Below are 25,834 nucleotides of genomic sequence, written 5' to 3'. Positions count from 1 at the left end.
CTGGAAATTCCCTTGCTCCTGAAGCAGCAGCTGACTCTCCCAAGGTGCTGGGATCCCACAGGGTTGCTTCACTCAGCCTCCCACTCAGTCCCTGGCCTGATAAATGTCCACAGGCAGCCGCCTTGGATTTTTGCTGTGGCTTCTTGTGTAGCAGCAATCTATCACACACAGCAAAACCACCCAGCTGGCTGCTGAGCTGCTGCCCTGTAGTAGTGGCAGTCACAAACTCCAGGATCAGCTCTCCAAACGTTTGCTTTTGGAGCTGTTTGCTGGGCTGCAATGAGAAACCCGGCTGTGCTAGCAAGGTCTGATACCATTGACATAAGGACCTGGAGGCCTCTGCACTTTTCCTTGTGCAACGCCTTTAATCAGAGGCCAAAGTGGGTTTGGCTGTCAGAGGTACGTTGGCACTGGGAGATATTGTCAAGAGGATGCACTTGTTCGGGTGAGAAAAGTGTTTCTTGTGTTGATCTGAATATAAAGGCAACTCAAAAGTTTTCAGTCTTCCTTCAGAACCTAAATACCTCTGACTTCATGTAGGGTTTTGGAAATTAATAGCTTCAGAGAACCAAAATTACAAAACCATTCAACCTTAGGTAAGAGATGCCTAAAACCCAAGGAAATTTTGTAATTCCGCTTGATACTCCTAATATGTAAACCATTTTTGAAAATAGGCATCAGACTCCAATAAACCACATACATTATTCACCTCACCTTATTTTAACCCTCCGAAATGTGTACACGTAGTCTGGGGTGTTTTCTGAACTCTCACAAATTAAAGTAATCAGTATTTCTGAGGTAAAGTCATCCTCGCTCACCTGTACATTATCTGTATAATCTCATACTCATGTTTCTGTCAAGAAGCTCTCATAATTTAGCTTCAATCAACCACCCAGCTTTTAGATGTTTAGTGTTAGGTAAGAATGAATCTTGTCTTCATGCATTTCTGAATGTGAGTATTTTCTATTCCTATCCAGGCTCCTCATCCCCTTTCCCTTTCTCGTATGCCTTCTGTTGAGAAAGGACAAGCTGCTACAAGAAAAGTTATGTGAACTGAAAAATGAACCCACACACAACTGTCAGATTCAAGCATTTGCAGCTCTTTCATGGAAAGGAAAAACTCCCATCTTTGCTAAATCAAAAGGGCATAACACAAAGGAAGGAAACAGTCTCCTACAAAGGGTTGAGAGGCATTTAATTTAGAGAAAACTCCCATAAAAAAAACACTCAAAAATATCTCACTGTAGAATAAGGCTAGTCAGAAAAATACAGAGGAGTTGCTGACATCCTGTTACTGTTTTACAGGGCAGTGGATCGTCCCTTGTCTCAGCTGCTCTGACAACAGGACCTGTGACTGGAGAGAAATAACGTGGCAGCCCCACGGCTGCCGACACTCTGTGCTGGCCAAGCCTGAGCTCCAGCGCTGTGTGGAGGGCAGAAGGGTATGTAATAGATTTTACGTTTTTATTTGTTTCTATTCACCTGGATATTTAGTGTCCTGAAGCCTTAAAACAATCTTATGATTGATGTGTAAGAAAAAATCCCTTTTAATCAGAACTGGAAAAAGGTTTGAATGGAAAATCCACAGCAATGAAAACCAGCCACTATCTATAATTTAGCCTCATATGCAGTCACATTTGTCTGCTGCTGTTTCACATGGAGCTTACATCACACTAGTGGAGTTTCAAGACCTTTGGTGTACATGGTTACTATTTAGACCTGCAGTGAGTATATAAGGACTATAAATGGAGGATGGATTTGCATTGTTTTCTCAGTTCGTCTCACACTTGATGTGCAAGTTGGGTTTCTTCTGCTGCATACCTACTGCATGGCATTGCTTGTGCACACTAATCTTACCAAGTCTTCTTGCACATTCTTTTCTTGTAGTGAAGCTTCTAAGGTGATTGCTTGGAAACACAAGGTCTCCTTAATAAGCATGCTATGACTGTAAAACTGTTGAGAGCGCTCTGGTCTGAGGCTCAGGTACCTTACTGAGGATACAAATATCCAGAAAGTAAGTAAATAATTGTTATAAAGATTTTTATAGCATGTTGTCTAGGTTAAGAAAATATTAACAAAGAGTGGCATTTTGATAAAATCCGAGAGCATTTGTATATAGACAAATACAAAAATAATAGTCGTTTGGTTAACATTTCCTCTATATTTTCTGATCATTTCTTGTCCTGCACAAGCTCCTTCATGGGCATTTGGCTTTATTTCTGCCCGTGGTTTTCTCCATTACTGTATAGCTGTGGGCTTCTCCTAAAATATTTTTCTAAAAAAACCCCTTAGGTTTATATGATAGAGGAGAAGCTTGATTTGGTCCTCATGTACAAAGCAAGTACTTCTGGATTGACCACAGGAAAAAAGACCAAAGCTTTGCTTTGGTCTTTAATTTGCATAGACATTGGGTGCTTCAATAAGCAAACACCCTTTGGTCAGACAATTGGAGGGCCGCAGGGGAACAATATGCTGCTATGGAAGCAGATTGCCAGGGTGTTGCTGGGAGGATTATGCTGACATTTCCACCTCCTGAATTTGACCACTTACATTCAACAGTGTCAAAAGTGGGACAGTGTTTCTTAAGGGTCCATTAAAACCAAGTATATGAAATGAATGTTTGTGAGCTTGATTTCTTAATTCAAATTCCACTATGTTCTGACTCTTTGAGGTCACTGATCTAATGTCAGATGAGTGTCAGATCCTGTGTGAACTACATTAACATCAGGCACGAAAAACCTCTGTTAAACTAATTGCACTTGTTTCCTATTCTGCATCTTTTGCAAAAGTCTTCCATCATTGTCTGATAACCTTCACTGCTCTGTAGAAATCTGCTGGATCACTGCATAGATATCCTTTTAACCGGTTTATTCTTTTAAATCATTATTGTAATGCATGTTCCCCTTTTGGTATCCTTCTCCTATATCTTTACCTTTCATGTTATTTTTGTCATCACTTTGCAGTGGTTTTAACTTTGTGCGGTATTTTGCAATAGTATTTTTACTTCTTTCACCAAATAAATAAATTTAGAGCCTGGAGCAACTCTCTTGTGTCAGTAGAACTTAATAACTGAGAGAGTCTTTCCTCATACCTAAGTCAGATGAGTAAAAATGGTCCTCAGCTTGAGTGATAAGGTCCCAATTCTGTCTGTGATTATGGCAAACTTTAGAATTACTTCACACAGTCTAAGCAATGTAATAGAAAAATAATTTTTTTTTTCGGTTTGTTACTGAAAGAGACTTTTGACATCAGTTTTATAATGGGCTACTATACATGTTTAAGAGATCTGGATCTTTTATAAGGGAACTATTGAATTGACATTAGTATATAATTTTTGTGAACAAATACGTTTTTATTATACAAGAGATTTTGGTAACCGTCTATAAATATTCATGTTTCCTATTTTATTATATTCATTTAAAACCATGATATACCTTGACTTTAAGCACTACAGAGATCACTGACTTCCACCCAAACTAATGACATCATAGCTTCTGTAGCAAAATAAGATGAAAGTTTCAACATCGGAAATGTACACAGATTGCAAAAAGACCATAAGTGCAAACCATAAGGGCAAAAATAACCAGCCCAAGTGAGGACACTGAGGTGATCTAGAATACTGTTTGATTTATACTGTCATTTGCTGAAGTTTGATAAGAACATGAGCTCACTCATGTTCAGTTCTCAAAATGTGCCCAACTAACCTCTGTGCCCCTGCATTCCGGGGTATGTAGTGTGCCGCCACACTGAGCAGCTTCAGCTTGTGTAACTTTGGTCCCTGAAGTTAAAAATCCTTTATGAAAGAGTGATGTAACTTGACCTATATTTTGCAGCATCAGAGGCAAAATTGTTACATCGGAACTGAAAGTTACCAGGAACTATCCCTACCCCAGCACCATTTTCTTACCTGCAGGATCTGAATTCTTCACACACACTGCACCTGAATTCTTGCTAAAAATTTATCCTGAACTAAGGCAATAAAACCTCCATACAGCCTGCATAATTACCAGTCCTTCCTCAGGAAAGCAGAGATGTGCACGGCTGTAGCATCCCTACGTCAAATGATGTCACACCTTCCATCAAAACACTAACAGCCCTCTATGACCAAATTTATCTTCTGAACACCTTTCATAAGAAGGTCAGAGTCATGTAACATTTGATCAGGAATCAAAGGTAAAGCAACTAGTGGCATTTGTGATTCACTAGACTGAAGTCGTTGATTTTTGACCTAAAAAAACCAAAGGGAGTTTCAGGATTCTGACCTTCTGGCTTCACTTCTTATGGTTAAAATGTCATGATAAGACATTATAAACAACAGAAGTGCCTGTGATTATGTCTTTTCTTTTAAACAGTAGATGTTATTTGACATGCTGCTGCTAAATTTCAACTATGATAGCTGCAGGCGCTTTTCGTATACTTTCCTATTAGTTTTATAAACAAAACAAAACAAAGAATAAAAGGAAGGAAGGAAGGAAGGAAGGAAGGAAGGAAGGAAGGAAGGAAGGAAGGAAGGAAGGAAGGAAGGAAGGAAGGAAGGAAGGAAGGAAGGAAGGAAGGAAGGAAGGAAGGAAGGAAGGAAGGAGGGAAGGAAGGAGGGAAGGAAGGAGGGAAGGAAGGAGGGAAGGAAGGAAGGAAGGAAGGAAGGAAGGAAGGAAGGAAGGAAGGAAGGAAGGAAGGAAGGAAGGAAGGAAGGAAGGAAGGAAGGAAGGAAGGAAGGAAGGAAGGAAGGAAGGAAGGAAGGAAGGAAGGAAGGAAGGAAAGAAGAACAAGCCTGCTTGTCTTTCTATTTCTAATGAATGCGATGGGAAGCAATGAGTTCACCATTGTTGTGCTGCGTCCCTGGTCTGAGTGTACTGCAGCAACTGATGAAATAAGATGTACAGTGAATGCTCTTTTTGGTGTAAGGGCAGCACATGTAAGATCAACTATTTAAGTGCAATCATTCTGATTTTCCCACATTTTATAAAACAACAGTAAAATACAGCATTCAGCTAAGTCTCTTGCTCATTAATTTCTTTTATGCATTTGTCAATGTTTCTGAAATATGTTTATGGTCATCCAAACAGAGCATTTCTTTCCTATCTACATCACAAATAAAACTTAAAAAATACTTTCACTCCAGGCTACTTTCACATCTTTTACTAAAATTGATTTATTTTGTTCAGAGCTCATCTCTAAAACAGTCATCTCCTTCCTCTACAACAGAAATTCATTTTCCTTGGCTGTGACTTCTGATTGATTTCACATCATCATTAATTGCCATTTTAATTTGTGTGCATATAAAACTGTGTTTCAGCTAAGTTGTTTTCTGTTTCATGAAAACCTAAGACCACCTGTAGTGAAACAATAACACTCAGATTGGTGGAGATGAGAGAAAGGATATACATCCACAAAAACAGCTTATAAGGCCTTATTTTGCTTTATGATGTGTTAGCAACACTAGTCAGTCATATGTTTGTATTTCAGACACAGTAAAGAGCAAAATTTTGAAGTGTTGAGGCTAACGTGATTCTGACTGATTTTCTTTCAGTCCACTTTCAATATTTGCAGTCCTTTTTCTCCTCTATTTTACACGCTAAAGTTAACGAGATGCAGACTGTGTTGTTCTTGGGGAACCCCATATGTACGCCCTAATTGAATAAAAGAAATAGGCGATCATAATAAAAATATTATATCTGTATTATATTGGCTCAACAAAATATTCTGTAACTGTGGTTAATGATTTTTTGCTGTAAGATCTATACAATTCTGTTAAGATATGATGCTTTGATTTTTGTACAAGAACTTTTAAAAATGGGTGAAGGAAAAGGGATTCTAACAGGTAATTATTTATCCAATTAACAGCATATAGAAAGCTGGCCTCAATAGTGGGGGCATATGTATTTTGTTTATCATTAAGAAATACTACTCAAAGTTTAGTCTTATAATAAAGTACCATTGAGTCATGTGTAATTAAGAACAGGAAATATGAAAAGGCAATATTTGCTGAAGTACTTAAAATTCAGCTGTTAAAACAGGAATTTTTACTTATAATTTCTTAATAATATTTTAGAGTTAAGTAGTGTTTTGGACTTACAGGTGTTTAAATTTCCTAACTGTGGTTAATTTATAATGATAGGTCTAGTTAAGAAGTGAATTCCACTATGCTTACACAATCTTTTAAAGCCTGCAAGCTATAATGGAATTTTTCACACAAAACAGTTGCAACAGAAGACACTGAGAACATCTGTCTGTGTGAAAGTGTTGTTCTTTGTCTGGTAAAATTATAGCCTTCTGTATGTCTGATCCTTTAGTCATCCTGCAGACAAATCCCCCATTGACCTGAACAGTGTCTGCCTTGTGCCAGACTGTAAAGAAAACAAGATATGGCATATTCTACACACCTGAGCCATCGTTTTACTCATTGTTCTCATAGAGCTGAATACAGAATCATCCCCAGAGTCCCTGGTTCAAACCATATTATAATAAATACTACACAGCACACACGACTATAGTAAGTTCATGCAACTGTATAGAAATAAATATGGCCCTAGGTACCACACATTCAATTACATTGAATAATTATTCCAATTCATTTAAGCTCTCTCTTGGCTTAGTTTAATGATATAAGTTTTCTCATGAGTCTATACACCGCTTACTTTAGCCCTTGGGTCTTTAAGCATTTTCTGTAAATGAAGCTGACTTGCAAAAGGTGGATGCTTTGAAAGATGATTCGTGATGGTCTACATACCACAACAAAATGTGTTTAACCAGGTCTGCACAAGACATGTCACATCTGCCAAATCAATGTAATTAATAGCTGAATATGCCTTTGCAATTTGAAGTCCCGGTGTGCAGAGATAAAAAAATGTTATCATATGTGATTAGAAGTCAAACAGAAACAATCCAGCATGTTCTGCCAACTGCTCAATGTGTGTAACCCAGTACAGCCTATTTGTTATTCTGCTAATGTTGTTCTGTGTTTTAACAGAAATGTTCTCACCCACATTGCAAGTTAATTATATCCTGGCTGCTAATATCTGAGAACTGCTTTTTAAATAGATATACATCTAGATACCGCAGTGATGGACTTATGAAACAGAGATTAAAGAGACATGGGTATAGACAGACTGGAGAGATTAAGAGATTTTGCAAGTTAAAAGAATTGGGTTTTAAAACCTCAAGTTAACCTACTTTAGAATTAGGACATATTGTAAGTGTGGACTGTCTTCCTAATTGTAACTAAAGGTGTACATGTTTGTGTCTGTTAGAGAGGGAAAGAGAGAATACCAACCAGTCCTTCCAAGGATTCTTGACTTCTGTGAGTCGTGTTATGTTTAGTTTAAAGAGGTTTCTTCTGACACAATGTAAAAGGACTTGGAAATCCCCTTACATGTGAGAGAAGCACTTGCATAGTCCGGGCATGAACAACAGCTGTTTAAGGATTTACTCTATGAAGCAGATTTGAGAGGTGCAGTACAGGCGGTGCTTGGTTTAATTCATTTGCTACCATACATAACCTACCAAGGGCTTCTCTGCAGCCCACAACAGGAAAGGCCTGGGATGTTCAAACCATTCTCATGCCCATTCTTGGCCCTTGCACTAGATCAGGAAATGTTTGTCTGAAACTGCTTCTTTTCTGTGGCAGCCATCATTGGTACACTGTTGTGGTTTATTTTTACTCACAATAGGTTCACAGTGGGAACTGGAATCAGTCACTAAAACTGTGACATTCCTGAAGAGAATAGATAAATAGAGGTATATTGGATGAGAGAAGTCCAAAATACTTTCACCGTGTAAAATCTCTAAGAGAAGCTTTGGAAATGTATTCTTAAACACGTAATCTTTGCAGTCTGAATTTTATTTGCATAACCAAATATTCAAGGTGGAAGTGGTAAAGCATCAAACTCCAAACCAAACTGAAAAACAAAAACCCAACTTGCAGGATGCCAACTACCCTGAGTGCCAGAGGAGATAGGAGAAGATACACATTGCTGTGCAGAGAACAGGGCTGTTCTTGTGTTATGGCTCTATGGAGTTTCTGACACCCAGTTTTACATTTATGCTCCTCTATGTGGATTTCTGTCTGAGGTGACTGTGGTAATAACTGATTATGTACATAGTTTCCCTGGCAAACCACAATGAACCTGGGTTCTCTTCTCTTTTGGACTTTTGTCATTGCTTACATGTTCTCTTCAGCAGAAGGAAATGCTAGTCATACCCACTAAAAATAGGGCAATTACATTAAAAAAAACCCACACATTAAATTATGTGGTCCCCACATACAGAGATGTTTGATTTGCCAAGGGAGTCTACAGAATGACAAGAAGCAAGCCCAGATTTGACTTCTTCATTTGTTTGCAAGTTCAGAGCAGCCCAGTGAAAACTGCTGATACTTGAAGTATTTCTGCTATCCTGATGGCACTTCTAACTCCCTTCAGGCTATAATGCTTCCTGGTGGTCACATCACACATGCCAGGGGTCTATTCAAATTATCTGCTAGCAAAATAACTCCTTTTTTTTTTCCCCTCTCTGAAATGGCAGAAAGACCGTCTCTTTACAAATGAAGCAGCAACTGCATCCATTGATGTGTGTGAGTGTGTCTTACTTTGGTGTAAATACAACGTTTATGGAAGGCAGACATTAACTGAGATGTGCTCTGTAGGAACAAACCACATTAAAAACTGGAGGAAGAAAGGCAGGAAGCTGCAAGCAATCATGCAATGCTCTGTTCTAGCAATTGGAAGTCAATATAAATTTAAGCAAAATAAATTATCAACAAGGATGAAAAATGCAGGACTAACTGTGCATCTATAGCCATCTATAACTTGTACTTTTTATCTTCGAAACAATATAGCTTTTTGGTTTTGATTGCATCGATTTTGCTAAAGGAAAATTTTAGTATTGAGATGTCAGGGCTCGAGAGCTGGCAGCTCACAAAGAGTTTTCTTAAACATTATGAAAATAGTTTAAAAGCATCCAGACTAGCTGTATTATTTTTGTAGCTTTTGTTTTTTGGAGTGTACAACTTCTAAGTTGGTCATATCTTTTTTTCCATCCAAAGATTCTTTTTATAGGTGACTCAACTAACAGAGGGATGATGTACTACCTAATAGAAAGAGTGAATAAGACTCTTCAGGAATGGCAAAAGACTCATGATGTTAAATGTTATCACAATATCAACGAGGGGAAAACATTCATCAGTTACTCCTACTACCCCCAGTTTTGGATGAATGCAAACCAGAGACCAACTTTTGAGAAAGCACTAGAACAGCTGCTACAGAGGTACCGTACAAACTCTATTGCTAGGTCATTTGTATTCTGTTGTATTCACAAATGTGTTTAACACATTTTACGATTAAAGTCAGTAAACAATTAAATGTAATGTGTGCAGACTGTATTGTGTGGTTGAAAAATAGCAGAAAATGACATGAGGCCTCTGATCAGGATGCCAGATACAGTTCACTGAAATGCAGCGCAATGCAGTTAAAATGTTTGCCATCTGTTTTAAGGCAACACGTGTTGTTTTTCCTTTCTGGGTTTCAGATCACGTCCCCTGGAGAACACAGACCAGACCGTATTAATTGTAGGTGGTGTTCAGTGGCTTAATTCCAATCACCTGCAAATTATCCAAAAGGTGCTGAACAGGTAATGTCGTGTACTTGGTGTTATTCCAAGTGTTGATATGATAAATTATGAGAAACAATATTTCATTTGTTTTCTCATGGGTGTGCAGTTAAGTGACTTTGGAAAAATAAAAATGCAGCATCTTTTGATGTGTCTGTTAAGTAAAATGCATGTCCTTTTTTTCTTTTTTTTTTTTTTTTTTAATTTGCCAAACAGGGAAAATCTGTCAAATATCCTGGTAATTATCAAATCCATAGGAATGGGCTTTCACCTCCCAGTGGATGGAATACATTCTCTATCACAGGTAAGCTACAGTATATTTAGAGTGCGTTTTCATGGAAGACTTGTCCTTTCAGCAATAATTTTGCTGTCTGGTCAAAATATGTTAGAACCTCTGATGTGCAAGCCTTAAGTGGAAAAAAGAAAGAGTGTTTATATTCACTCATACAGTTTGCTAATACAGATTCAAATCAGTTTCCCTGCAATCAGAGGGCCATTCGAGACTCCATGGTCAGTCAGCTGTCCCAAGAACCAGAAGAAGCCCTGATATCGAGTGGGCTGCTAAAGCTGAGAAATTGAGCTGGGAATAGGCAGATTGAGCCCTCACCAGACTTCCTCTGTGGTTACTGCTGGGTTAGATTCACTGGTGTGGCTGCATTGCACAGCTGTCTATAAATCTATCTTAACCAGTCTATAGAAACAGAACATCACAGAGCAGCTGGAATGTACTGATGAATCTAGCCTATTATTTGTATGTTAATTGGATGTTACAATCAGCTTAAATCATATCCAAGACTCTCAGAGTAACAGATGGGCTCATTTCAATGTGCTGTGTAACTCATTCAATTAAATATTTTTATTTACAATTTGGATGGTGGTTTTCTATTGAACACATATAAATGTGTGGATAAGATGGGGCTGGGAAGCGCCAGAGGGCAGAACGGAGACAGTGATGCCTACCAGCACTGCGCGTAATGCTCCAGCTATTCACTGGTGTTGAAAAGAGAAAATTATTAGCTTTCACAGTTTACATACAGCACTCCTATCACACTAGGGATTGGCACCCATGTCTTTTTGCAACCAGAGCACACTGCTGTATTCAGTGTGTGACTTACTGCTACTCTCAGCTTTTTGCTATAGAGGCTGTCCTGTCAGATTTTACCCATTATTTCTAAGTTAGTACTACCTGCCTTGTCTCTACTGGATGTCTTCTTACTGATTCCAACCATTTCCTTAATTTATCTGGATGACCAAATTGCAATACAGTAGAGAAATTGTTGCCATGAACATTGTCGTAACTCCTGCCATAGATTTCAGCAGAGTTCAGTCCTAGGAGGAAGAAGCGGAACTTTGATCAAAGGTAGGTGAGGCAAGGATAGAAAGAGTATTAAAGTCTTCCCAGGACTACCTTTTTCTGTTTCTCATCCAGTAGATTTACAAATCTCTAGAAATCAACTACAATGTATAACTGATTTTCTTTTCCCTTTCAATACTGGAATAATGTGCCAAATTACCCATGTCATTTGGGTGCTCTAGACTTCTGGATTAACCCAGCTATTCTCAAAGCCCTTCTATCTTCAGTATCAAATCCACCAGCTTGCCAAATTTATGGCTTTTTTCTATTCCTGGACTTCCTGCAGTATCTTGAGAAATAATAATCTGTTCTTCAGCATAACCATTTCTGAGATACTCAGGGCCTTATACTTGTTTTTAAGCAAGTCTCAATTACTTTGATTTGAAGCTGAATTTTTCTTCACAGGAACAATTTCACCATTTGTTTCAGAACTTTATAACAGGATTTTTTTTTTTTTTTTTTTTTTTGCCCAACTACACCTTATATTAGCTAAGTACATATTAAAAACAGCTACCCAGTAATTATATTTTAAACAACATTGAAATATTCCTGTGAAGGAAGCTGCCCAAATACTGAAAAGTATTGATAATTTCTGCAAAAGTCTACAACAGTCTTGGAGGAGCAGCTGTTTTGAAGAGTAAATTTATAGTAATTCACATCTGGACTATAATGTAATTGCTTTATTCAAAATACAGTTTTGCTATTGATTTCCTTGGCAGAACACAATAACCTTTAAACAGTCCTTCTGACAAGACATTGCAATATTTTATTTGCAACACAGGCAGAAGTGCAAAACCTGTGGAATGAAAACTTGGTTATTCTGGATACAGCAAAAAATTTTGGCTATGAAGTTGTTGACACCTTTATCATCACCATGGGGCGTTACAAAGAATTCCTGCAAGGGAAGTGTGGCTGCCATTTCCATGAGGTAATATGGAAGGTTTATGCTTGTATCATTCCCAGGTATATAAGAGAGAATTTAACTGACAGGCGCTTCGAAACAAAATGGTACACAATGAGGTTCGCATCTGTGAATCAAAGGTAGGCCCAAATAAAAACAGTTTGTACTGTGGCACTTGTCCCTCACTGTTCATAGTGAGATGCTGCCCAAGGATGGGCAGAACTGCTGCAGTGGTGGTTCCTTGAAATAAAAATAGGCATGTTCTTCTGCAAAAGTAGCATGTATAGAAGGATGTTGCACAGCTTCCAGGTTCTTATATTATTTGCTTTGCATTACATATCCCTACTGCTTCTGCACAGGCAGTTTATCTGTTTGCCATACCTCAGTCTCACAGGGTTTTACCAAAAGCCTTCCTAACTGTGCAGGTCATCAGACTCCCATCAAACCAGAGATACACTTAAATGGAGCTTAAGATTGAAAGACCAATCTAACTGCTGTGTTATTTATTTATTTATTTATTTATTTATTTATTTGGTCTGAAACCTGTAGAAATTCTGTCTTCTGTTTTATAGCTACTGGACTGGTGAAACTGTGACATGGTCAAATATAGGAGTACAGCAACTGAGAATATGTTCTTCTGTTCATTCAAAGTTTTGTCAAGGCCTCTTCACAATATACTACAAATGACAGCAGTCAATGGTTTAAATAAAAAATAAATAAGCAAACACATTATTATACCTAGGCACAAAATCAGCCCAGAGGCTGCCAAACCAGTGAAAGCAAAGAGTTTAAAAAACAAGATATTTAAAGTTTTTCTGGTTTTCTTTAAGATGTATTTTGAGTATGTGGTACATCTTTTTATAGCGAGTGCTCTTCTGCGTCAGCAAAGAAGGGATCTGTCTTAGGTTTGTATTTCTTGTGCTTTACGTACAGCAAAGGAGGAAGTGCACCCCAGGTTTAGTGAAAGTGACCCTAAATGAAAACAGAGAGTATAATTTTTGAGCAGTGAAGCAAGCAGGTGTCCTCTGCCATGAGGCTGATGACAGTAATTTTGCGTATGATACTTAAAGAAGTGTCACCAAAGCCACCAGACTATTTCTGTAGCTTCCAAGTCCTTCCTCATACTCATGACACCAGCTTGTTGGTACAGAAGCTGAGTTCCCAGGTTCCTATTACGGGGGATCATTTGCTGAGAATCCAAACATGTCATTCATTACCCTAAAGAAGACCCACGAATATTACATGACTCCCTTTGGAAACCAGAAAAAGCTTTGAGGAATAAAGGAGGCTCATACCTGTCCAGGTGCTTAGCTCTTGATTCTCAGTAAACAATATTTCTTCAGTGAAAACTGGAATCATGCACTCAGACATCCTCAGTAAGCCCATGCCTGAATTCCTCAATGAATACAAGGACAGAGAAGCCTTCTGGTACCTCTATAGATAAAGTTATATTTGGCACAGTAAGAAATACCCTGTGATGCTACAAGAATATTAATATTTATTAACTGAATCTGGATTGTCTGCTTAACAAAAGAGTAGGAAACTACCACAATTTATTCCATTAAAATCTGTTTCAGACCATAAAACTTGAACTGTCGTATCTTACGGGAAGATTACATTTCCTCTACGTGACCTAAAGAGAGATGACAGGTGCAAGTTCTTTCACAGAATGAAATACAGAATGAGAAGAAATTGTTATTGAAAAGTTAAAACTGGAAGAAAAAAAAAAAAGATTCAACAAAAGATATCTCTTTGAAACCAAGAGTTAATAATTTATAGTGTTTTACAGTCAGCTGGGAGCTTTAAGCCAGTAAGAAGCTACCAGTTGGTAGAAATCTCAGGAGTTTGCTTGCTGACTAGAATAATGATGCAAGCAATTTGATCTATCGCTTAGAAGACAGAACTCAAAAAAGTTAATTCTTATGGGCAAAATCCTAGAACTTTTTTTAATTATAGTTATCAAAAGTGCACAAATATTAAAATAGATTACCACCCACACAAGTGAAATGCTAGCATTTTCCCAGCATGAATTTAGGAATTTGTTTTCTGTCAAAACAAATTACTTCAAATAAGAGAGACCACCAAATGTTTTCTGAATCTCTCAAGAGAAGAATAAAATCCCTTTGCTTATTTTGCCAAGTCATGACTATTTTTCTGTAAGCCTCACTCTTGGCCAAAACTGTTATGGGACGTGGGTGTGTGCAGGGATAGCACAGAAGCTCCATAGATCTTCACAGGTACAAAGGTGGACCATGATGCGAGGAATTAAAGTGGAAACACTAATTTTTGCTGTGAAGAAATGTCAGGACAGCTGTGATATATTTCCCCTAAAGACCCCAAAAAATAAAAGATCTTAAAATAAAGTTTCCTTCATTAGGCACCCACAATATACACTGGAAAACAAAATATACTGTAGCTAATAAAACCTAGGAGTAGCTTAAACCAAACAAACTGAAATTTGGTGGTGGCGATAGTAAAATTCAATCATAGGCTGCGGAGTGTCCTTGCAGTGTCTGCTGGCCAAGGACTAACATAGAAATCCTAACTATTTTCTTGTAGCTAGTGGGTTATATTTAGTTCTCTTCACCACAGCAGTCGCCTTTACATAAAGCAGAATAAAAATATTAATAACTATAAGGCTTTGATTTTTCTCCTTAAATATCACAGGCAGAAATATAAGAGTCAGTCTACCGGACAACAAATGCATTCCCAAAAGAGAGTGGGGAAAAAAACAGTTGCCACTGGTTTCGTGTCTCTGCCAGTGTGAGGCTTACTGGGACTGAGCACAGCTTTGGGAGTGTTATCAGACCCATCTGGCCTCACGTGCTTCGCGTCAGCCTCACAGCTGGTTTCCACCTCAGGCTCCTCAGCAGCTCATGTGTTTTCAGCCCATTGCCTTGGCCTCTGTCCTGCCTTGGGACCAAACTCGGCAGGTGTGGTTAGTTAACCGATCCTTTAATCTGCTCTGCTCAGTATGAAAGAGGCACAAACATAGCGCAGTCCAAATGGAGCTGGGAAAGAGGGAGTAAATCACAGGGCAGGTATTTATGCATGGAGAAAATTCTTCCCTCTGTTTCACCCAGAAGGCTGTATTGACCCTTTTTTGTCTAGAACCCAGATGTTAGTGTCTTCATGGGTCATTGCTGTTGTTCACCATTTCCACAGAACTTCTGAGTGAAAAAGAGAACTTCAAAGTGAAATATTTCAGATGCTTTGTGTGGAACAGGGTGGAAAACAGCAGGGCGTGATCGATCGTCAGCATTTTTCATGCACTCCTCCATCATTTTGTATGAGCTCATGTGCAGATTTGGTCTTGCTTCTCTGTCGGAGGAATTTCAACAGAGAGTATGCACTCCTGGGGAGGATCAGGGGAGAATTTGAGCTCTCAGAGCTGTTGTTAATGAGTCTTGAGAGGTCATTGTGCCTAAAAGAGGCATAGATGTACACGGGAGAAGCCATCAGCCTCCAAAAAACAGACTCTATCCTTGAGGAAAGTAAAAAGAAAGTCCTCGAATGCTTTTGATACCTCGTTAGTTTTAACAGTTTTGTCATCAGTTTATTTCTGCATCCTGGCAAGTGGAGTTTCATCAGGTGCTGGAGCAGCTTGCACTAGGAAAATGGCATTTTGCCTTCGAGGATGGAGCCAAGAACATTGTGTAAAATCCCAGAACTGTACGTGTTTTATGAAACCAGATGAGATGGATTAAATCTACCGCTTTGTATTTTCACTTTCTTTCTCTTAAAAAGTGACGTTCTAAATTCCCAGAAGACTAAACCCCTCTGTAAATGCCTCTGAGCTAAAGTGTGGGTGTGTGGGAATGGAGGGCTGACCATTCTGTGCAGTCAGAAAAGAAGATCTGAAATGCATTCCACCGTTCCCATTTAATTCTCACTAGCTGGCCAAACAGAAAGACATTTCCCTTGATTGTTCTGATACATTATTTGAGTTCCCACCAACCCACTTCATAGGGCCTTGGGTCACCCTGATAGCACAGAAATCTGCAACTCTGTAGATCCTACAATCTTCACTCAGATTGCCAAGGGATCTGGACTCACAAAGGGATTTTACCAATGTGGGATCAAAAATCTGGCACTTTCTGCCCAAATATACTTCTAGTTCTATGCGCATATGCAAACCTGATTTTTTAATTACCTCATTCTTCACATCTGCTTATGGAGAAGTAGATTGGCCCACATTTATAAAGACCTTCATGGAATCTATTTTTTAATTCAGATTTATTTCATAATTTAATGGCAATGGAATCATGATAACAACATAGAAACTAGCAACCTTGTGATTTTGGTATCTTAATCAGTGGCTGGCTGCTGCATGAATATTAGATTGCATTCCTGGGAGATTATGCCTAACAGGAATGCCGTTTGGGTGATTGGTTCAAGGTGGCATCATTTTGAAATAGTTGTAAGATCTAAGGCTCTGATTTAGAAAAATGAACCTGCAGTAATTGCATGAAAACAAATAATAGCAGTTGGCTTAGCTGTATGAAATTAATCAGAGGATATTTTAATTTTTTACATGGATAATTCCTTGTCTTTTTTTTTCAGTTCAGCCAGCTCCCTCATAGCTTCTCTGCCCAGACTTTCAAGCCTTTGCATGTTAATCTTTCACTTGCATTTAATTTTGTATGAGTTGTTTCATTTATTATGAGCTTCACTACGTGTGAACATTATTTCCGACTGCTCAGTGACAGTAAATATACATTGTATTTTTGAAAAGCTAATTTGCTTGTGCATAAATCTATGCACCAACAAATGAAGTCTGCTTTTTCAAGTATCTGCTGTGATGGATATAGTGGGAAAAATTATGGGTATCAGAGCTCTCAATGAATATATTTACTATTTTAAAAATAAGTTAACCACCTGGCCCTTTTTCTTCATTCTCTGTATTTGAGAGTGCCTGGGTCAGAGTCCTCTGTCCTGCCTCTATGCAAGGTTCTGAGGTTTTGTCTCTACTGAAGTTGCTTCATTATTCATCAGCAATTGTGTGTTCACTGAGACAAGACCTTCAACATCTCACAGGAGACTCCTGACAACCATAGTTTTCACATTCTTTCTTGTCAGTCCCATGGGCATTTGTTTATTCCGTACAAATTGAACATGATAATCCAGAGCTGTACACATATTGGGGAGGGCTAAAGAGGAGCATTCTTCTGTACTAAGTTACTGAAGTACATTTTGGTTACTTTAGTGTAATGTCCCAGGGAGAGGGAAATTAAATTGCACCATAACTCCCTTCTTGGAGGAACATGACACATGAGTGTTATCATCTCAACATGGAGATGGGCCAGGTTTGCACCAAGACCTGAGGGTAAGACATTCTCACAGGGATCATGGCTGAGACACAGCATATGCTCCTCAAGTGCATGAGATCAGAGCAGTATTTAAACCTTCCTGCAAGTTAGGGCTGTCCTGACTTTATTTTTTCCCATGGTAAATACACAGACCAGCTGTTAAGTACAAATTTTGTTGTTCAGACAAACTATCCCTAATGAAGAGTCAAGTCTCATGTACAAAGGCATTATAGAATCAGCTGAGTACAATGGGCCTCTACATTTAGATTTCAAGGCTTAAGTAAATAAGATCTTGCACTTTAATTAGTATCTAACATAACGAATTCGCCCACTAAAATACTGGTTTTGAGCAACTTGCAGCTCAAGGTGAGAGTATCAGGACCTGCTTTGTGTAGAACTGTCTCTGCATTTCTGTACACACAGCTGTGCATCCTTCTAAGTGCAGGCAGAAAGCACTCACATCTGTCACTTATTTTGCAGGTGGTGAAATCCAATCCCTCTGAAGAAAGTCCGCACATAACAATGACGTTACCAAGGCACCATACATTGGGGAAATATTTCATCAGTCAAAGCAAACCATCACAACTGCAAGACTATGCAACAAATTCTCAGTCCCCATATCATGTCCGAGGTCCAATAAATCAAGTTTATTCTGAAATCCTTCTCAGCAGGCTCTGTGCAAGGAAGAGGGAATTGGTCAGCACGTAGCCTCTCTTCAATACAGCGCTGGGACTAGAGATGTGCCACTACCTGAGTGACAATCCAAGGACCATGGTGGATTTATGACATGCTTTCTTGATTGGCTGCATGCACACCAAGAGAGTTTGGGACATGTGGCATTTTTCTGGAAACTTCATGAAATCAAGATATGCCCTGGCAATTCTGTGGTGTCAAAATGGAAGATGGAGGGATGCAAAGGAGAGAAGAGGCAAAGTTGCTTGAACTATTGCCAAAAAGCTGGAACAGATGTAGCTCAAGCAGCTGTGTATTAATGATAGTAAAACCAGAGAAATATATACACTTGGAAGATTTGGAAAGGACTGCTTTAGCTCTTCGGCAGTATCTAGTTTTTCTATTTATAGAGACACTGTAATATTTGAATGTATTTAGAAGCTGGCTACATTCCATTTTAAAGAGTTTTATGTGGATAGGTTCCCCTTCACTATCAAACCTTTTCTGTTTAGACACTTGGTTTATACAAATTGCAAATATCTATCAGCATTCTACTGCTGATGCCGTTTTGAACTCCAGTGTTTTTAGTGAAAACACTTCCCTTCTTTGTATCCCAGATGGAACAGATGTCTATTCTATTTTTTGCATATTCTAAAGCTAATATAGAGACAGATTACTTAGACTTGAGACTGATTATAACATTCTTGATGTAACATGTAAATATAGTGAACTTGTTAACATAACCATATTTATGGTCCCAGTTTAGGAGAGTGGCCATATGCAGCAAGACTGCTTAGATATGTGCTCAGTGTCTACCTTGGTCTGTAAGTCAAGCAAGTATTCTTCCCGCATGGAAGTTCCATTTCTGTTATGATTTTTTATAAAATACTTGCTAATGTTTGAAGCCTGTACCACAAACAGAAGAAAAAAATCCCCTTTTCAAGCATGCGTAAGAACCTGGGGATATGGTTTTTAACCTGTTAGGAGCAGTGTGTGATGTGATGAGAGCAGAATATGCTGCCTGCAGCTCATGCTTGGCAGGGACAAGACCTTCTCTGAACTCCAGGTTCATGCTGTAGCCCAGCTACACCCCCAATGTTTGCAGATCTGCTCTGGGTGAAACCCCAGGGAGTGGCTTTACCACCACAGGGGAGAACTGTGTGCTGATCCGCTGCCACAGCATTGGCAGCACACTCATTTGCAGTTGTGGTGCCTTGATGGGAAACCACATGTGGTCCAGGCTTAGTGGCTGCATGATGGGTTAATGGCACCCCATAAGACTATTCTCCTTACAAATTATGCAGTTATGGATTTTTATGAATCCAGCCATGGACAGGCAATCAAGACACCAGTGTCTCCCACCATGCACTAGAGAAGGGAGTCAGAATCAGGTAAGTACGAGGACCTGCCAAGCTCTGTGACATGCTTCCCCTTCACATTTTTATAAATAAGCTTCCACTAGCTTCTACTGCCTTTTGGAAAGGATGCTGCAAACAATGTCAGGGAAAAACAAAAACAAAAACAAAAACAAAAACAAAAACAAAAACAAAAACAAAAACAAAAACAAAAAAAAAAAAAAACAAAAACAAAAAAAAAAAACCAAAACCCAACAAATTATAGCATGAAACTGATCACCATCCTTTTGGTCTTAGTAGCAGACAGAGAGTCTGCCTTGTGTAGAAGGACTAGAAATTCATGTCACCATACTTAGGGTCTGCCAAAGATGATTAAACTCAACACAGTCTGTATCCCTGAAGTTTTGTGAATTCCTAGTCCTTCAGATAAGATATGCGGGGATATAATTTGAAAACATCATGCAATATGGACTTTGGCTTCCCTTGATGATCGAAGGATCCTCAAAAAGAGGATATGGCATATCTAATTCAGGAGACCTTCCACAATATTGACAAAGCTCCTAATTGAGGCAATGACATTACATTTAGTGAGACAGTGTAGATATCTGTTTCTCTATAATATGCTGCTGTGCTTACCGTAAATGTCCCTGACTTTCTCTGTAAGGTTTTCCCTGGCATGAAGCTTTACACAAATGATGGGTCAGGAACTGTGCATAAATACTGAAGATGTCAGCAATTTTTTTATTTTTTTTTTAGCAATATGATTATCTAGGGAATAGAATTGTATGCAAATGATATAATATATAATATTGGGTCTGGAACTCCAGGGCTGCACAACCTTAAGTTGAAGGATTTAATACCATGTCATTAATATCAATAGATATAAAATGCAGCCAGATGTCTTTGGTATTAAGATGATCAATGATAGGTGTGTTACAATTCTGCTTCTGTTACAATTTTTGTAGCTCATTTGTATCCACATGCTGTTGCTGTTATTGCTCTATACACAAATGTTTTTAAGGCATGAACTGGGGTTTTATATTTGGGTTGTTTGCATTTGTTGGTGTTTGGGTTTTTTGGTTGTTTTGTTTGTTTGTTTGTTGGGGTGTGGGTTATTTTTGTTTTTGTTTTGTTTGGTTGGTTGTTTTTTAATCAAAGGCTATTGCTGAAGCATCAGCATAATGATGAAAAGGAAAGAGCTGACTTTGTTATCCTGTAGATGATACTAGCAAATGTGCAATTCATCACTTCTGGTTTCACCACAAATGGTTTACATGTGCTGTGCACACAGATGTCTTAATGTTTTCCAAATCTTAATATTTTTTCAAATGTAGGAAGTGGAATTTTTTCTGTGTGTTTTCTATTTTTTACATGTCTGTGTACATATATATGTGTCTACAAAGTCATTGGTATAATTTGCAAACTGATCTTTACTTAAATAATTTAATCAAATATGTTTTTTCAACAGTATATATGAACCATGCAATCTTAGGAATAAGCAAAGGGAATGCTGACTAAAATAGGTACCAAAGTACATTTTTCCTTATTTAACTTTAAAATATATCTAGCATCTATAGGTATGTGAAAGAAGAGAGTTAAGATTGGCATGAAAGTATCGCTCCCTCATGCACATTAAAATGTACAGATTAAGACAATAAAAGAATTATGTTTGAATTCCATTGAGAGCACATATGTTGCTATCAGTGGCTTACTCTAGAATTATTACATCTGCTGTGACACTTTTCCTGCATAAGCATAAAAGTGTTCCTACTATGTTAAGACTGATTCATAATGTAGGATATTTTCTTTAGTCCCATGTCTTACCATTAAAACAGCAAAGAACCTAATTATCAAGGTGAGTTCCACCTCCTAATACAGACATGAACTGCGCTGGAATTGGTGGGAGGATTGAAATAATCAGGCTGGGTAACAAGAACACTGAGAAGTTGTGTTTCCTGCTCAACCTCTGCCCAGCAGCATGTGGAGTTTAGAGTGGAACCAAGGTACACTTTAATCTACGGGTGGAGAGATTGAAACTGGATTGCAAAAAATAAATACCCTGACATACGAAGCAGTAATCTCAGCTACTTTGGTATCCCTTCACACTTTAGCTGAAACTGCAGTATGATGTACCAGTGTCCAGTGAGTTATAACTCCTTATCTCTCACGTAACTCCATAGATGTTGCACGGTGATTTGGTTTTAACCTTGCAGGGTAGATGCCACTATGATCAAGTGCCTCTCAGTAACTATCTTTGGAATAAATGGCTATAGCAAAAAAGATTTCCCTATTTGTAAGGAAATGCCTTGACAAGTCAGCTCTGTCATCGGAGATGCTGTATTTCAAATAGCCTTATTTGACAAGGAGCTGAAAGAATGAACTACGAATACCATTTTTATGCTTAGTAGTCATTTGAAAATGTTAATCTTTAGAATAATCTCTTTCACACCACTAAATATAAAGCCTTTACTTTTCTCTTTTGTGACATATTAAAGGGACATCAAAGTCAATTTATTTGCTTAGTGGGTGGGGTAGTGGGGCATCCAATTACCTCAAAGTTTAAATAACCCCTAAAAGTTATGCTTCTGTTGCTGTGCTGAGCCAAATAGAATGCTTTGAAGAAGGAGATATGTGTGATATTAAGTTGACTGCAGTCCAGGGATCTTTCAGATTACTTTTTTAGAGGAAAGCAATTTTTTAGAGGTGCAGCAAGCTATTTGGCATTGAGTCAAACTACTAAACAAGCCTCTGTAGACTCACATGAAAAATATTGTCTAACCTTTTTGTTTGCCTGCTAGTCTTGCATCTGGCTTGTTTTACATCTCTGTTATGACTATCTGTACCTGCTCTATTCCACATCAGCCTTTCTTTCAGATGATCTGAGAAGTTTCTGTTTCATCTTAGAAGCAACTTTTGGAAGTCTGAGAGATGATTGTCACAGATTCAGGCTAAATCTTCAAAATATCAATGTAATTACCTTCAAGTTTTTGTCAGTTCCAACAGCAAAAGATGCACTGATTGCGGCAGGGGTAGAGCACACCTCTTCTCTGAGGCAGTGATTTTCTCTGATGACTTTAAAAGAGTTCAGTTGTGGAAAGTACTTTGTGTGTGCTAGAATGTAGCTTTTCATGGAACTTGCCTTGACAGAGCCAAACACCATCTTTCAAACTTCACTGCCATCTTTACCTCTGTAAATCTTCAGAACACAAGAACAGTCAGTGTATAATGCAGGCATACCTATATATTGCTGCTGGTACGTATCTTGCAGTATTTACTGGTACTTTCACACTATCCATTGCATGGCAAGGCCCTGACTACACAGTAAAAAGATGCTCTGCATTTTAGCCTTACAGCATGAGGTTTGGTGGTAGTAAAAACAGTGTTACATATGTCAGTCTAGGCCACTGCCTAGATCCAAGTGTCCTAGAAAACTATTTGTCTTTTACTTTAATGGGCCAAATGGTCCTGTAGGGTCACCACAGGGACTCCTGCAGCACCAGTTTCTACTGTGGTGGACTTCTCTTTTTCAGGGTTCATTCATCTGGCTGCTTAGCCAGCTCCCCAGCAGCTGTGAGCAGCCCTTCCTGCAACCCCTTAAAGATGTTCAACAGCCTTGGTAACGTACACCATGTTACATAGCCCTGAACTGAAGGTAAAGTATATGTTTAAATGAAAACTGAACTGAGGTCTTTGTGAAACACAACACCTACTCAGCATCTCCTTGGTTCTCTCTAGAATTGAACTGTTCTAATGAAGAGTCCCTTTCAGATTAATCTCAGATAATGGGGTCTTTTCTCCACTTTCAACAAACTTTCTTCCCACTCCTTGCTTGCCTTAAATAAAGGGAAGGACCTTCTCTGCATGCTGCAGCCTAACAGAGTGGGATGAGCTGTGCTTGCGCAGTCACTGCAGTGGGAATTTCCCTCGCATACCTCATTATGGGGACAAACTTACCATGACAGATGGTGTTTTCAATATTGTGATTTTTTTATGTGTCTTGAGCAGTGAGAGGCAACACGGTTGAAACAGCCAGTGCCTGGCTCAGCGTCTGCCAGCACCGCCTGCCCCGGTGCTGCTCTCAGGATGCCAGGGAGATTGTGAGTGAAGACAGACTCCAGAACTAAGATCCTTGAGTGAGGAATCAAAATGCCTCAGACGCCTTTTGGTGAAATCAGGGCAGTTATGAATTGCTCAATACAGATCAAGCGGGTGAAATCAAAGTTGTCAGGAACCCTTTACAGTTGGTAAATTCTGTGGGTTATTGCCAGGGTTTGAAGACTTGATCTGTATTTGGCAGAGTTTCTCACTTGCCATGTTCTGAAAATGTCCTTTATCTTTTCTTTTGTACTTGTCATTATTAACTTCCCTATTTCCATTATGATTCTCTGGGATTAAGAAGCTTAAAGTAATATTTCTGCTCTGCCTGTTGACTGTGCAGCCTCCCCAGATGGTATTCAAATTATCTTATAGATCAGAAAAGTTTTATTATTTCTGTACAATTTTTTTCCTTTTTCTTCCACATGACAGCTCCAAAGATTCTGTGTATCTACAGTTAATCATCAGTGGCTTTAGTTATAATAGTCTTAATGCCTCCAACATATTTGAAGAAACCTGCTGATCCCTTTTTATCCTAATAGGACAGAAAATACTTTAAAATTTGAAAATCTGACTTTGCAAGTCATTAGACAATGCAGCACCCAGCATGACCTAGCCCACAACTGGGTTCCTTTAAAATAAAGAATCAGAGTCATATCTTCATATATAATAACGTGATCTTGTCTTTTACTGAAGTTTTTGCTGCAGTGATTACAGTTGGAACATGATTTGTGCAGACTGAGGTTTTTTTTGTCTCAGGGCCTTTGTTGAGCTCTCTTTACAGCAGATGGTATCTACTAGCTACTGTGAAATCCTTTTTCAACATCTTCTGTGCATTGTCTCCCCCTCAGTTATTATAAAATACATACATACAAGCAGATTTACTGCTGATGGTCTTATGGCTCCACCCATTACAGGTCTTTAAATTCCACATCACGTCATCTCTATGTAGCAACAAGGAGTCAGGGTTTAGAAACCTGGTAAAGCTGGCTGTCTGCATGGCTCCTCAGTCCCCAGAACAGTTCAGTGCTGAAGCCCTGATGGAGCTACCCAAATAGCACACCTTCAGCTATGAAATGCATACAACAGAACCTGCAGACATAAACAAAACCTGCCTGTTGAGTCAAGTTCACCCTGGAAGTCAAGAATGAAAGATTCAAGAGTCTATATATTTTCAGACACCAGAACTCTAGATATTTAACTGAGGCATTTTAATTATGAGTGTGGTCACACTAGGCTTTGTGCTCATCATAGGAAGATCAAGATCTGAATTATTCTCTAAAGGTGTCTATTACTTCTACAGTATTGCTTAGTGTACAGGGAACCTAAAGTAACTCTCAGAATCGTCTGATATGTGCCTAAAGTTCTGAGAAATTAACAGCTCAACAGATGAGTCAGTGTGGGATTTATTGTACAGGTAAAAGATGTCTTCACATACCCACTCTGCTCATTTAGACCAGGAACCTGGTCATAAGTCCACCACCACCAGGGCATGCTCCCCAGCGTGACCTAGAGTGGTAAATTCTCAACATCTACTCCTGGAGCTGCTTGATTGTTTAATAGTGTGCTGGATCAGAGGGAAATCATCCCTGCAGGTAACCTGGTGAGCAGAACATTTGATGGTAGTATGGGATATGCAGGTTCAAATCCCTTCATTTGGAGAAATGAAGAACAAATCTCCATCTACTGCCTTACAAGGAGGGTGGGTAGGTGGGTGTGAAAAGCCAAGCTGACAAGCTCTGAACTCCAGAAAATAACAGAGGTTCTTTTTCAGGTTTAGAAACCAGATTAGAGATAGGTACCTGGTTTGTATCTGATGGTTCCATCTTCTTGCCCTTATGCAAGTGTATGGCAAGCCTGAGTAACTTATAGGCTGCTGACTTTACAATGCAGTAAAACCACCTAATAGGTGTTGAAAACCTGAGCCACACACCTTGGTCAAATACCCTATTTTGGCTCCACGAAGAATTTACGGCTCTATCTCTCCATGCCTCACATACACAAACACAACCCTATCATTATTGCACTGTACTTTGTGGTTTACAGCTGTTCATGGAATTGCTCTCTAACCCAGCTCGCTCAAAACAATACAGGCTAGAAGAGATCTCTGTGAACTAAAGCATGTAAACTAAACTGAGCAACTTCAGATTATTTGAGTTGGACAGCTGTTAGGTAGCAGCTACACCAGTAGGTGAATGGTAGCATCCCTGAAGACACAGAGGGGAAAGGCAAATGATGAGCTGGAGGCAGGGTGGAGCTGACAATCTCTCTACAAGTCAGCTGCAGACAGAAAGAGCATCTTCCCCTACTGAAAGTCTGTTGATGGACTTGTCCTGCAGCTCCTGGGGTTTGAATGCCTGACTTCAAAGCAACATCCTGAAATTAATATGAATAAATAATTACTACAAATACAAGTCCATAAATGAGACAAAAAAAGGTCGAAATCAGGAACTTCTAAATGTTCGGTAATATATCTAACTGTGTCTAGGCTGTCCCTCGAGACTATAATGAGTCTATAAAACAAGTTAACACCTGCTCCTCA

The 25,834-nt window shown here is 38.9% G+C and overlaps 1 protein-coding gene across 2 annotated transcripts in view; it reads left to right on the top strand.

Annotated features, from left to right (window-relative positions):
• The window catches only part of CPED1 (cadherin like and PC-esterase domain containing 1), a 149,199-nt gene extending 129,814 nt beyond the window's left edge, over window positions 1-19,385 (top strand). Inside the window, exons 18-23 of one of the 2 annotated variants that reach the window (XM_082064825.1) lie at window positions 1,306-1,442; window positions 9,044-9,264; window positions 9,526-9,627; window positions 9,823-9,910; window positions 11,742-11,888; window positions 17,651-19,385. In XM_082064825.1, coding sequence (XP_081920951.1) covers window positions 1,306-1,442; window positions 9,044-9,264; window positions 9,526-9,627; window positions 9,823-9,910; window positions 11,742-11,888; window positions 17,651-17,878 — 923 coding nt within the window. In that variant the 3' untranslated portion in view covers window positions 17,879-19,385. Of the gene's footprint in view, window positions 1-1,305; window positions 1,443-1,887; window positions 2,015-3,833; window positions 4,151-9,043; window positions 9,265-9,525; window positions 9,628-9,822; window positions 9,911-11,741; window positions 11,889-17,650 lie in introns of those variants that run through there. The other variant, XR_014185334.1, reaches the window with a different exon arrangement.
• Window positions 19,386-25,834: the final 6,449 nt, after the last annotated feature.

This window comes from Streptopelia decaocto (assembly GCF_964273445.1).
Source record: "Streptopelia decaocto genome assembly, chromosome: 1".
Classification (NCBI taxonomy): Eukaryota; Metazoa; Chordata; class Aves; order Columbiformes; family Columbidae; genus Streptopelia; species Streptopelia decaocto.
This window is presented reverse-complemented; position numbering and strand designations above follow the sequence as displayed.